At 44.6% G+C, this 13,821-nt stretch overlaps 1 protein-coding gene across 8 annotated transcripts in view; it reads right to left on the reverse strand.

Moving 5' to 3' along the window:
* Positions 1-418: 418 nt before the first annotated feature.
* The window catches only part of SH3GLB2 (SH3 domain containing GRB2 like, endophilin B2), a 175,152-nt gene continuing 161,749 nt past the window's right edge, over positions 419-13,821 (reverse strand). For all 8 annotated transcript variants that reach the window (XM_073600121.1, XM_073600123.1, XM_073600128.1 and 5 more), the window contains 2 exons: positions 3,297-3,522; positions 419-3,211 (listed from right to left, as the gene is read on the reverse strand). In XM_073600121.1, coding sequence (XP_073456222.1) covers positions 3,104-3,211; positions 3,297-3,522 — 334 coding nt within the window. In that variant the 3' untranslated portion in view covers positions 419-3,103. The remainder of the gene's footprint in view (positions 3,212-3,296; positions 3,523-13,821) is intronic.

A 13,821-nucleotide genomic window follows, 5' to 3' on the forward strand; every position in this document is an offset into this window, starting at 1 on the left:
GAACCACAACTAACTATTAGACTGCTACCACCAAGAGACCACCGAGCATTGTTTTGTTACAGGCTTAATAAACCACACACATTCATCATGTATACATTTGTGAGCATACAAGCATAGGCAGTGCAGATTTAAGTAACGGCAACCAATCTGATTTTGAATTGCTGTAGTCAGAGATGAGGAAATGGTTTGGTTGATGTGTTGCACTGCCCTTACAGGAGGCTAAACCCTAATGGTGTCACTGCATGCAGAGCTTGACACTACCATGCCACTGTGCCCTTTATTTTTCTATGATGGTTTGTTTTGTTTTTTCCTTGAAGACAACTTGTATTTTTGACATCCTATTTCTACTGAAAGTAGAATAAACTTAACACGTTGTAGTCTGAGCAGTCTTTGCTGAGGGAAAAGTCACACAGGCCTGTTATGCAGGAATGACTTAATTTATTAATATATCTAATCAAACACAGACAGTTAATGCAGACAAGCAATAAATTAACACACAGGAATAAAAGAAAAATCATTACATATGTGTGAAGCAGTGGGCCTTTTGGTTTACCTGCACCTTGTTAGAAAAGTCGGGAACATAACAGCAGACCCAGAAATGCTGGAGAGAGTCTGGCCTTAGTGGGACCAGACTCAGGAGGGGGAGCGGACGGTACAGTAGCCATTTTGTGTTGCAGTAACAAAGCACTTTGCAGCGCTGGAGACCAGTGTAGAAAGATAAGAAAATAAAACTCAACTGATCATAGTGGGTCTTCTTACTAAGCGTGTCTGAAGAAAGAACTGTCCTTGCAACTCACATGATCCAATAAGATTCTGACATTGTTCTTGTGGTGTATGGGAGATTGAAAGGAGGAATATGGTTGCTACTGGCAACAAGATTTGTTCAAAAACAAACAATTTTAATGAATGCATTCTGTTCCTCATAGGTAGAATAATGGAATACTAAATGTCATAGGACCACGGAATCCAGTCTAAACAGCCTTGTTCCTATAATAGGATATATAAACTATGAAAGGAAATTATAGCATGCTTAATCTTTAAATGGAGATGAGGAGCACTTTAACGAGGACCTGTCATTTTACAGGGATGCTACGGAAAAAAGGTAGGCTAGTCATTGGGATGAGATGTGTCTTATGTTATAATTTCTATCATATGTAGAGGTGATGCCTTACTAAAGGAGGGGAGTGTTAACTGAGCCCAGTGAAGCTGTGTTCACTCTGAATACCCAATAAAGTGCAAGGGAATTTAGAGAAAAAATATTTTATCGTTCATTCAGACTATGGTAAAAAGACAACATAAAAAATATCCAAAAATCCTCTTTATAACCCCCCCCCTCCCAAATATTCAGGGGCATAAGCTGCCCTACCCCACTTTCCAGCAAGAAAAGCCCTATTGGTTCATAGGAACAGATAATTGACTGTTCCTGATTCAGTTAAGAGTGCAGTGTCCATATTGCCAAGACTATCTATGCAGCACAGATACTGCTTCATCTTTGTCACAGGAAGGTACGGTTTCAGCAAGTCTGATATAGAGAGGGCAGTAATAAAAAGTTAAATTACTTTTGCTAGAAGAACATGTTCCATTATACTTGAAAAGTATCCACATGGACAGTGGATAAATACTAGATTTTTTTTTTTTTTTTTTTAGGGCCAAGTCTTACTTTAAAAAAAAAAAAAAAAAATCAAAAGGGGGGAAATAATGAGTGGCACAGGCATAAAGTCTGCGCCACTCTTGTGAATGAAGGGGACAAGCTCTGTTGTTGCTTAGGTGTGATCAGTTTTGTTTTTCTGTGCCAATCACAGGGACCTGCTTGCTCCAGCTCCCTGTGCCTGCAATCACCCCCCCCCCCCCAACTCAGCTGAGAGGGAGGATGAAGACCATTAACCTGCATTTGCCGGGAGTAACAGCCAGGTGCTTTCTCTGTGTAATGTGTTCACTGCAGGCGGTCTGTCAACTTACCCGCGGACACTTCACATCACATTCTATATTGGAAACTGCTCCAATCTAAAATAAAAAGTAGTGCACTAAATCAGGTCCATCTGCTTTGTTAATGTGGCAAATACCACTCATTAGAATGGCCCAGGAAGCTTTGCTAGTTCACTGAAAGCCTATAAGAATGTTCTGTAGTGAAGTACAAACAGAAAGCATAACTCCTAGAAAAATAGGACACCATTTCCCATTCATAATGGTAGATGGTGAGTAAACCTCCCTGAACAAGATTAACAGTTGATATTATAAGGGGTAGAGAACAAGCTATGTATATCAAATATATATATATATGACAGAACTCTTCCAACATCATCTCTTTTATAATTTGACATGTCCTCATTAAAGAGTATTCCAGGACTGCACCCAGGTTAAGGCAGTCATTTTGACGATTATATACGTTGTTTGCAGGATATACACCTCATTTGAAAGGAACACAATATGGCTTCCTCTACTGTTTGCTAGTCGGCAGTCATCTCTGTGAAAAGCTGGGGGGCAGAGGGGGAACTATTGATACAAAGGAATGTGTACAAAGATGGCTTGGCTCTAAAAGGGACTGAGAAAGTCACAGAATATTTCCCGTCAGATACATTCTCTCTCTGCATAGTGGTGCTAAAGTGATTTTTTTCCTTTTATACTAGAAGAAAATTCTGAAAACCAAACATGCCCCACAAAGAGAATTTTTTATATCAGTAGGAATCTCAAAAGTACAGAACTCCACCGTGACTGTAAATAACAAAATGTTGGGACTCGTCAACCACCAATGACTCAACACTGTGGAAGCTGCTGCCATCTTGGCTTGCGGCCTCATTGGTAATGCGCTTTGGGAGATTTGACATCTGGGAATTTAGCACAAGCCAGTTTGGTCATGAAAGGTGAACAGTCCCCTGAACAGCAGACTAAAGTTTAGTAATGCACAGTGTGAGGCAGTTAACTACATCTGTGCTGCTCAGTCATTAAAACTGGAGGCTGATCAGTTACAAGGAGGGCTGTGTGAAAAAGGGAACTTGCAACAACAGATGAACTGGGATTTGAAGCAGCAGCAGCCTCGGAGCAATGAGTCAGCCCCTAGGGGCAATTGGCTTGTCGAGAGATTCTGCACATCTGTAACTCTAGTCTAGCTGAGGAGCTCCAGGTAGGTAACTGGTACTTTTCCTTTCTTGTTCCCTCGTTCTCCAATGAGCCAGTCTGGGTCCATGCCAGGGAGGCTGTAAACGGTAATTAACTGAAAAAGGGAACAAAGGAACTGGTAATGTATTCAAGAAAAATGTCTTGGAAATAAATGCAAGCTACAGTTTTCCTTAGCTTACCTCATCTGCCTTGAGCGCCAGCTCACTACTGTCTGCTGCCTCGTAATCATACAGAACCTTGGCTTTACGTGTACCACTGGAAGGTGGCTTCACCTCAGATGGGTTTAGGGTTCCGTCCGCAGGATTAGGACTCACGGCTTGGAGCAGCGGCAGAGTGGCAGCTGGTGGTGAGGTGCTGAGAGGTGGTGACATGCCATCTGCATTGCCCACAAATGTAGATGGAAATCTGCAGGATAAAGACATTGAGGTAAGGTGGCTGTAAACTGTGGCAACTGGGCTATGTAAAAAGACAAAAGGGCAGAGAAAGCACTTTCTGCAGACTTAACAATATCTTGAAAACCTGTGAACTGGTGCAAATATTTCCATTTTCTAGAGAGGAAAGGGAAGGAGAATCTCAGTGTATGTCCATCTGTTTTTAGGGTGGAACATGCACCTTCTCTTGCAGCCACTGACCAATATATTAGCCAACTGCCTAGCTTCCTTTATCAGCCTTTACATTCACAAGGACCAGGTCGGCTTTAACCCCGGCAGACAAGGCCTAGATCAAGTGCGGAGAGCAGTGGATATCATCTCCTTACTCCAGTTGGGTTGGGACGGGGGCCCTCATCAGGGGGGCATGCTTCTCTCCCTAAACCTTCTAAAGGCCTTTTACTCTGTCTCCTTGTCCTTCCTATTTGCCACCCTACATCATTGGTGTTTCAGGTGAAAATTCATAGGAAATATCAGTACCCTTTATTCCTTCCCAGAAGTGAGAATTCGATTTCAAGGACTCTATTCTGAACTGTTTTGAATTGCTAGAGGCACCAGGCAGGAATGCCCCGTCTCCCCTAATTTTTGCAATAGCCATAGAATCCCTAGCGCTGGCTATTCATACTAACCAAGCTATTCAGGGGTTCAGTGTGGAACCCAAATACACAAATGTGCCCTTTTCACAGACGATTTACTCCTCTTCATAACCTCTCCGGTCACTTCATTCCCCACTGCTTGTAAACTTTTGGATGCTTTTGCTAAGGTTTCAGGCTTAAAAGTCAATCTATCCAAATCCACAGCAATAAATGTCTCTTAAGCCCCTACATTACTAGAAAGCTTGAAAAACTCTTTTCCCTTAACGTCTTTCAGGACAGCACCTGAGAGAGTGACTCCTCCCCTTACCAATAGGAAACACACCTTCCACCAAATTTAAAAAGGAGGCTCCTTCCCACACATTGCCAGTTTTTGTGTTTCCTCCGGAAGGAATACATCGTGGGGAGACAGGGCTCTTAGGTGCTGTCCTGAAAGCCCAGGCTTCCTGCTCCACCTACGTTTTTTCAAACCTCATGAGAGCTGTTCCTCCCATTCTGCAGCTATTGTAGGTGCTTCTGGCTTGGCTCCTTCTTCTCTATTTGGGCTCAGGGAGAGTCAGCGCTGCTGTGGGCAACACTCCTAAGCGGCGGTGAGGCACAGGCGGTTACCGTTTTTTTTCCTCGGTCCTCCGCCTGTTTCCTGTGACACCGCCACCATCTTTGGGATGGCATGCTGTGCTCCATCCGCTGGAAGTGAGGTATCCGGAGGGGGTGGCGCCCATGGAGCAGGCGTACGGCGTAATTTCTGCCAGAAATCGCAGGGGGAGAAGGGAGGAACGGGGCTGGTGCTTATGTGCCGGTTCCGGTCTGGTGCAGTGGTGCTATTGGAGTCCGGAACCGGCGTCCAGCCACACACACACAGCAGCGCTCCTTGATGAAATCGATGGCGGCAGCAAGTGGGACAGGCACCAGCAAGGCCCAGGTAAGGGACAGTTATATACTCTCTCTCCCCCTCTCTCCCTTTCCCTCTCTCTCCTCCTCCGGTGGCAGGGGCCTGTCTGGGCACATGAGGTGGCTTTGGTTCTCACTGTGCACCTGTGGTGAGCCTCCTTGTAAAAAGGACAGGTTGTCTCACTGGGATGGTTTATTTTTTTTCTTGTTTTGTCACACAGCAGGCCAAGAGTTGTGATCCAGTGGCAAAAAGGAAATGTCCTTCATGTAAGGCAAAACTACCTGAAGGATGTCAAGCCTGTATTGATTCGCTAGTTAAAGAAGAAGCTTCTTCCAGTTGCAGCAATTTTATTGCATCAGTTAATAAAGAACTTGATGCAACTATTCAATCATTTCGCTCTGCTCTAGCAAACCCATCCCTGAGTCAGCCAATTACCTCACAGTCCTCTCTCTCAGGGCTCACTGATAGTCGCAACGGTGGAGACGGAGGCATCTCTTACCCAAGAGGGAGATTCCCCCTCCCAGTCTAAAGAAGAATCTGATGAGTAGGAGGAGGAAGGAGAAAATTTACCTTCAAAATATAAGTTGTCTTTAGAACAGGTGGATGGCCTGTTAAAAGCAATCTATACCACACTGGGTTTGGAAGAGGAAAGAAAGGAGTTATCTTTGCATGACAAAATGTATGCAGGGCTCAGCGAACAAAAAAAAAAAAAAAAAAAAAATCGCAACTTTCCGGTACACTCAGTTATTTTTGAGGCTATTAAGAGTGGACAGAGCCAGAGAGAAAACCTCTCTTTCCTAAAGCCTTAAAGAGGCGTTTTCCTTTTGGATGAGGACCCAGCGGCGGTTTGGAACAAAAATCCCAAACTAGATACTGCTTTCTCCCAAGTATCGAGATCAACGGATTTGGCATTCGAAGAATATGGGGGTATTAAGAGATCCCATGGATAAAAGAATGGATCAGCTGCTTTAGAGGGCTTGGCAATCCGTCATGGGTAATCTCAAAACTGCCATGGCAATTACTGTCGTCTCCAGGAACATGGAATTGTGGTTGAGTCAACTTAAGGCTCATATTTCGGCAGACTCATCAAAACAAGAAATTTTGGATTCTTTCTCAACCCTGTCAGCCGCTGTAGCCTTTATTTCTGATGCCTCAGCAGAATCAATTAAAATGACAGCAAGATCTGCAGCCTTTACTCACTGGGCCAGAAGGGTTCTGTGGTTGAAAACTTGGCTGGGGGATGCGGCATCCAAAAATAAGCTGTGTGGGATAACGTTCATGGGGAACTTACTTTTTGGACCTGACTTGGATGCAGTCATAGATAGGACAGCTAAGAAGTAATTCCCTATCAAAAAGAAAAAAACAAACAGTTAAGCGTTTTTTTCCTTCCCAAAGGGCTCAAGAGCAAAAGTACCAAACCCCAGGAGAAAAGAAAAAATTGGTCGTCGCTGAAGGGAAAAGGAAATGTCCTTTTCCATCCTCCTGCGTCCTCCAGCAAAACGCAATGACTTGTACATACCAGTGGGGGGGGAGGCTTCAAAGTTTCCTCCCCCTTTGGGCCAGCATGACAAAAAGTCAATATATTTTGGACATGCTGTCCCAAGATTACAGAATAGAGTTTTCGGATCATCCTCCAGAAAGATACTTTGTGACAAACCTACCAAGGGATTTAACAAAGGCTCTGGCTATGAAGAACCTTTTAAAGGATCTGATGCACCAGAGGGTTGTGATACCAGTATCGACAGAGGAATAAGGTCAGGGTTTTTATCCCCACATATTTCTGATAAGAAAACCATCTGGAATTTTCAGTTTAATTCTCAACCTGAAACCATTAAACAAGTCAGTCCTATACAAGAAATTTTGTATGCACTCAATCTTCACGGTCAAGGATATGCTGACCAAAGAATGCTTTATGGCATCAATCGACCTGAGAGATGCTTATCTTCATATTCCTGTAGCGCCTCTGTCCCAGAAATTTCTGAGGTTTGCGGTGAATATGTGCAAGGAGATTACACATTTACAGTTCAGGGCCATTTCCTTCGGTCTGTCATAAGCGCCGCGTATTTTTACGAAAATAATGGCGGAAGCCCTCTCCCCTCTTCGTCTCCAGGGGATTGCGGTAATCCCATATCTGGACAACCTCGTCTTCTTTGCCCCCATCTAGGGAGAACTTGCAGGGGGATCTGGACAGAGCTCGCAGGCATTTGGAGTCTCTGGGGTGGATAGTGAATATTCAAAAATTTTATTTCAACAAGTACTTTTTCTTGGATACCTGAAAAATTCAGTAGAACAAAAGATTTTTCTCCCAGAAGAGAAAAAGATCAAGGTCCAGAGGGTAGTAACGACAATTCAAATGAATCAGCAAATTTCAGTTCAAAGGGTTATGTCGGCTTTGGGAACATTAACCTCATCTATGCCAGCCATCCAATGGGCAAGGCTGCATTTCAGAACTCTTCAGAGGTTCTTTCTAAGAACATGGAACCACAGGACAGAGAGTCTAGATGCGAAGATAAAGATCCTCACCAGAGTCAAACGTACAATTTGGTGGTAGAAAAGTCATGTAGTACTTCAAAGGGGCCTTCTTTCGTTGCCACTTTTTCGGTCAGAAAGGACAACAAACGCCAGTATGCGGGGATGGGGGGGCTCACATGGGTCAGGATTTGGCACAGGGAACATGGTCCCAGGCCGAAAAATCCTCGAATTGGAGAGAGCTAAAAGCAGTCACCCTAGCATTGGCTGTCTTCTCTCCAAGCCTCCTAGGTTTCCATGTCCAGATTCTGTCGGACAATACCACTACCATAGCCTACCTGAACAAACAGGGAGGCACAAGAAGCAAGGCTCTTCACTTGCTTTCAGTGGAGATTCTGGAGTGGGTGAAAACCATTTACTGTCTTTATCCGCAGTCCACCTCAAAGGCATGTTAAACGAAGTGGCGGATTATCTGAGCAGACAGGGTTCAGGAAGCAGAGTGGAGCCTGAACTCCGAAGTGTTTGCATTGATCACCAGGACTTGGGGCCTTCCACAAGTAGACGTTTTTGCTTTGAGGCAAAACGCGCAACTCCCACAATTTTTCTCCCTTCAGAGAGACGATGGCTCTCAGGGGTTAGACACTCTGGCACATCCGTGGAATTTTCGCCTGGGGGTATTCATTCTCTCTCTCTCCCTCCCTCCTCCGGTGGCAGGGGCCTGTCTGGGCACATGAGGCGGCTTTGGTTCTCACTGGGAATGTACCGCATAGGACACTTCTCTTCACTAGGACCACTTATTCTTAGACTTGCCAAACTCTGAATGCTTCAGATTCCATCAAATTACACATTTCTTCCATAAGCTTTGGCTCAACAAACCTAATCCCCCAATCTTTACAGAATATGAACGATGCCGGTGGTGTGGTGCCGCCTCGGAGCAGAGGGGAGGTATTTTGATTGTCTATAGATCTCTTTTCTCTAATCCCACCAGACTCCCATATGTGGAAGCATGGGAGGGAGAACTCTCAGAACAGTGGGAGTTGGAAAACCGGAATAACTCCTTTTTCGCTCATTTAAAAGAATCCTGAATACCTCCCTCATGGAAGCCAGTAAGGTGATCACAAGATGGTATCTGGTCCCCACTAGGCTGGCTAAGATGTTCCCGACTTCTCCCCCCCCCCCCCATGCTTCCGTGGATGCGACTTGCGGGGCTCTATACTCCATACATGGTGGGAATGCCCGAAAATGAGAAGTTTCTGGAATAAAATCTCCATAATCCAAAAGATCACAGGGTTTCCAGTTCATAGATCTCCCTCAATAGCCCTCCTCAACTTCTCAATTCCAAAACTCCCCAAACAGTTCCAGAAATTGACTTTTTTTTTTTTATCCTGCTGGGGGTTAAATTGACTATTGCCAGGGCCCAGACGAATCCCAAAGTCTCCTTAACGACTGCTAAAAGGAAAAATTTCCTGGATCATGACCCAGGAAAAATAGGATTTTTATTACAGCTTACCTGTAAAATCCTTTTCTTGGTGTACATCATGGGACACAGAGCCTTAATTACTTAATGGGTTATGGGCCACCTTTAGCTGTTGACACTGGTATACCCAATCAAGGAAGTACGCTCCCTATATAACCCCTCCTCCTTCCAGGAGCATAGTAGTTTATGAAAAAAAAAAAAAATAGTTTTTGTAGCAAAGCAATATACTTAAATCCCAAAAGAGGGGAGGGACCTCTGTGTCCCATGATGTACTCTAAGAAAAGGATTTTACAGGTAAGCTGTAATAAAAATCCTATTTTCTTTAAGGTACATCATGGGACACAGAGCCTTAAGTAATTACTTAATGGGACATCCCATAGCAAAGCTTCTTGAGGGGAAGGAGAGACAACCCGCAGGGTACCCCCAGACTTGAGGACTTATACTGCTGCCTGCAGCACACTGCGCCCAAAGGTCGATATCCTCATACCTCCTTACATCCACCTGATAAAATTGTTGTGAATGTATGCACTGAAAACCAAGTTGCAGCCTTACAGATCTGAGCCATGGAGGCCTGGTGACGCACTGCCCAAGAAGCACTAACCGCCCTCTAATGCTCCGTACACACGGTCGGATTTTCCGATGGAAAATGTCCGATCGGAGCGTGTTGTCGGAAATTCCGACCGTGTGTGGGCTCCATCGGACATTTTCCATCGGATTTTCCGACACACAAAGTTGGAGAGCAGGAGATAAAATTTTCCAACAACAAAATCCGTTGTCGGAAATTCCGATCGTGTGTACACAAATCCGAAGGACAAAGTGCCAGGCATGCTCAGAATAAATAAAGAGATGAAAGCTATTGGCCACTGCCCCGTTTATAGTCCCGACGTACGTGTTTTACGTCACCGCGTTCAGAACGATCAGATTTTCCGACAACTTTGTGTGACCGTGTGTATGCAAGACAAGTTTGAGCCAACATCCGTCGGAAAAAATCCTAGGACAGTGGATTTCGACGCTGCCTGTCCTTTCTTAGGACCCTCTGGCAGAATAAATATCTTTAAATAGATTTTCACTGCTCTCAGCACATCAAGACAATGTAGTGACTTTTCTTCCCTGGAACATGGTTTTGGAAAAAAACAATGGCAGGACAATATCTTGTTCAGGTGAAAAGCTGAAACGACTTTTGGCAAAAAGCCTGGACGAGGGCTTAACACCACTCTGTCCTCATAAATAATCAAATATGGCTCTTTACAAGAAAGATCAGCCAATTCTGAAACCCTCCTTGCTGAGGATATAGCAACCAAAAATACCAGATTCCTTGTCAGAAGGACTAAGGGAATATGCTGTATCGGTTCAAATGGCTGTTTTTGTAACACTGACAAAACTAAATTGAAGTCCCAAGGGTTTAAAGGTGATTTAACTGGCGGATTAATCCGCATCACCCCTTGCATAAAACCCCAGACTAAAGAACGCGTAGCAAGCGGTCTTTGAAATAAGATCGATAAGGCTGAGACTTGGCCCTTAATAGTACTCAGGGCTAATTTCATCTTTACACCTATTTGTAGAAAGGCAAGAATTCTGCCTATGATATCACTCCGAGGGTGTCAACCCTTGGATTCACACCAGGAAACATAAGCCCTCCAGACTCTATAATATATAGTTCTTTATAGCATCAAAGTAGAGATAACTGACCCGGAAAGTCCACGTTTCTTTAGAATGTGGGCTTCAATAGCCAGGCCATTAAATTTAGCGTTCGTAAAGTAGGATGGAATATCGGCCCCTGTGAGAGCAGGTCTGACCTTAGTGGAAGGGACCATGGATCATCCACTGCCATCTTTACAATTTCTGCATACCATGACCTTCTGGGCCATGCTGGTGCTGCCAAAAGTACCGGCTTTCTTTCCAGCTTGATCCTGCAAAGAAGTCGAGGCAGCAATTAAATAGGGGGAAATGCATAGATCAGTGAGAACTGATCCCACTGTATCACCAACACATCTGTTCTGCATGTGAATGGATCCTTTGTTCTGGACACAAAGTTGACTAACTTTATGTTGAACTGGACGCTAGAAGATCTACGTTCGGAGTCCCCCATCTTTGACAAACAGCCCTAACATTTGTCAGGGTGAAGAAACCATTCCCTTGGGAATAATCTGCTGGCGACTTAAGTAGTCCGCATGCCAATTTTCTATTCCCGGAATGAAGACTGCCGATAGGCACGGTATATTTCTTTCTGTCTCCAAGTTAGAAAATGGTTCACCTCTCTCTGTGCTGAGAGATTCTTGGTGCCCCCTTTGGTGATCGATATAGGCCACAGCTGTGGCATTGACGGTTTGGATCTTGTCAGGACAATCCCTTAACCTGGAAGTCCAGGCTTTCAGAGCCAGACGCACTGCCCGAATCTCTAGGATGTTGATGGGCAAGGCTCTTTCAGTTCTTGAACACTGTGCTTGGACAGTTGTCTTCTCTGTCGTTACCACTTTCCAGATAAGTGGTCTGAAGGATTTACCTTTTAGCAGATTCTTTATTGAGGCTTTAGGACACCCTTGGGGACAGCTGCATTGGCAAGTCCAAAGCTTGGATCGTTTTGTTCCAAGCAAATAGAATACTGTTTTGCAACAGTATCGAATGGAACTGGGCATAGGGAACTGCTTCAAATGAACCACCATCCTTTCTAACAACCTCATGCAAAGGTGAATGGAGGGATCTCATTTTGACCTGACCATCCGCACCAACTCTCTTATGGAGTTGTCTTTTGCCTGAGCAAGAACACCCCTTTTCTGGGCTGTATCTATGATCAGACCAAAAATACTCCAGTTTTTTTAGCGGTTTTAAGGGAGACATCACTAGGTTGAGAACGCAACCCAGACTTTTCCAGGAAACTGGTTGGAATGCGTACACCTTACTCCAAACACTGATTGGTCTATTAGCAATATATCATCTAGGTATGCCAAGACTGTTTAAGCCCTGTGCCCTTGACCTGGCTAGAGGTGGGTCTAGCACTTTTGTGAAAAAGAGAGGCTGGCTTCCCTGCATTATAAAGACAAGTAAAAAACATAACAAATGTTTACTAGAAAAGCCGCCCGCATCCCCACAGTTTGAGGCTTAAAATGTAATGTAGCGTTGACTGTACATGTACCCCCAGCCCCTCGGTTTCCCCACTTGGGGGGAGAGGAGATAAGAACCTCCTCCTGCTGCTAGGACACACCACACTGTTATAGCTGGACACAGAGCTACTGAAAGGGTATGTGTATTCTTACTCCCTCTAGAGGAGACTTTAAGGCATTACAATATTAGTATAAAAGAAAAAGTCATAGGTGTACTTTGCAGTTCCTTTTGTTGCTTTTCTCTTACCTTTTCCTCGCTACAGGATACTGCTGAAAACAGACAGATCCAAACTTCACCCATCTCGGCGGGCAGCGTAGTAAACCTTCAAAGACTAGGTCCCTTTTAATAGGGTTTCCACTCCTTTGGACCTGTATAGCACCCCTCAGGACATCTTTAGGTAATGTAGCAAGACCAAAAAGAGTCCTGGTTCCTAGGGTCCAGCCCTCGAAGAGAAGCGTTACAGGCAAAACATCGTTCTTCTATGAGAGGCCCGGGTACCATCCTGTGACCGCAGTGGTGTGGATGGATCCGGCTGTGGAGGCTTTTTAAATCCAGCATGGATCCCTCCTGGAGCTCCTCAGAGCACATCTTCACTCGTGACCAACACCTTAGACACTGGCGAAAAAACTGATGTGCTCCTGGAAGGAGGAGGGGTTATATAGGGAGTAAACTTCCTTGATTGGGTATAACAGTGTCAACACCTGAAGGTGGCCCATAACCCAGTAAGTAATTACTTAAGGCTCTGTGTCCCATGATGTACAATAAAGAAAGCTGGTTAGCTTGTTGCAAGACATAATGCAAAAATTTGAGGCAATTTGGGAACCCTGGGCCACATATGTGGGCGTTTCCCAGTGTTTCATGAGGTACCTTGATCAAGGGTCCCCCGGGAGACTGGCGTATCCCTCTCTTCTCTGTCCTTTCCCCTTTGCTTCCCTCCTTTTTTACCTGCTCTATTACATTTATTTTGTGGGGGGTCCTTCCTCTCTATCTTTGGCCTAACATTTTGAGCTTGATCCCATAGGGGGTGTCGGGGAGGGAGAGCCTACCATACCAGGTTAACACTTAAGGCTGACCCTGGTCTGGTAGGCATACTTAAGTGAAGAGGCTGTTTAAAGGATAAGCGTGGCTTCTTTAATAATGGTATAATCCTATCAACCCTGCCCGGCTCAGCAGCTTCCCTGTATAACTACTGAACACACTCAGTTGTAGATTTCTGTCTATAGTCACTCCCTTGCCTGAGAAATGGCTCACAATGTGAAGAAGTCTCAGCATACTGGAAATGTCATGCTTACTCTATTCCATCCAAGCATGCACAAGTATGGGGACAATTTTCTATTATCGGGACTGGTCCATTTACAGTATTTCTGAGGATGCTACAAACCATCCAAATAATATAATCACTGCTCTGGACCTCAAGAAAAGCCAGGCAGTCTGGTTTGTTAAATTGTTTTGGGAAAAAGGCCCAGCTTTTAGCGGAATCCAATCAAAGCCAAACTATTTCCCACAGTAAATAAAGTGTACAGTGACACAGAAGGGCCTGTTCTAGCTAGCAAGGACTCAAATACCTGAAGCATATGTAGAATCTTAACACTGTGCTGGGACCTACCCGGGAGGCAGTACACATGAACCAATCTGCAATGTCCACCTTCCCCTTTTTACAAGGTACAATGCCAACACGTTTTTTTTTTTTCCCAAACATTTTTACAAGGAACCTGTATGCAGTGGCGGCCCACCCATAAAGGG

Source organism: Aquarana catesbeiana, linkage group LG09 (assembly GCF_042186555.1).
Source record: "Aquarana catesbeiana isolate 2022-GZ linkage group LG09, ASM4218655v1, whole genome shotgun sequence".
Taxonomy (NCBI): Eukaryota; Metazoa; Chordata; class Amphibia; order Anura; family Ranidae; genus Aquarana; species Aquarana catesbeiana.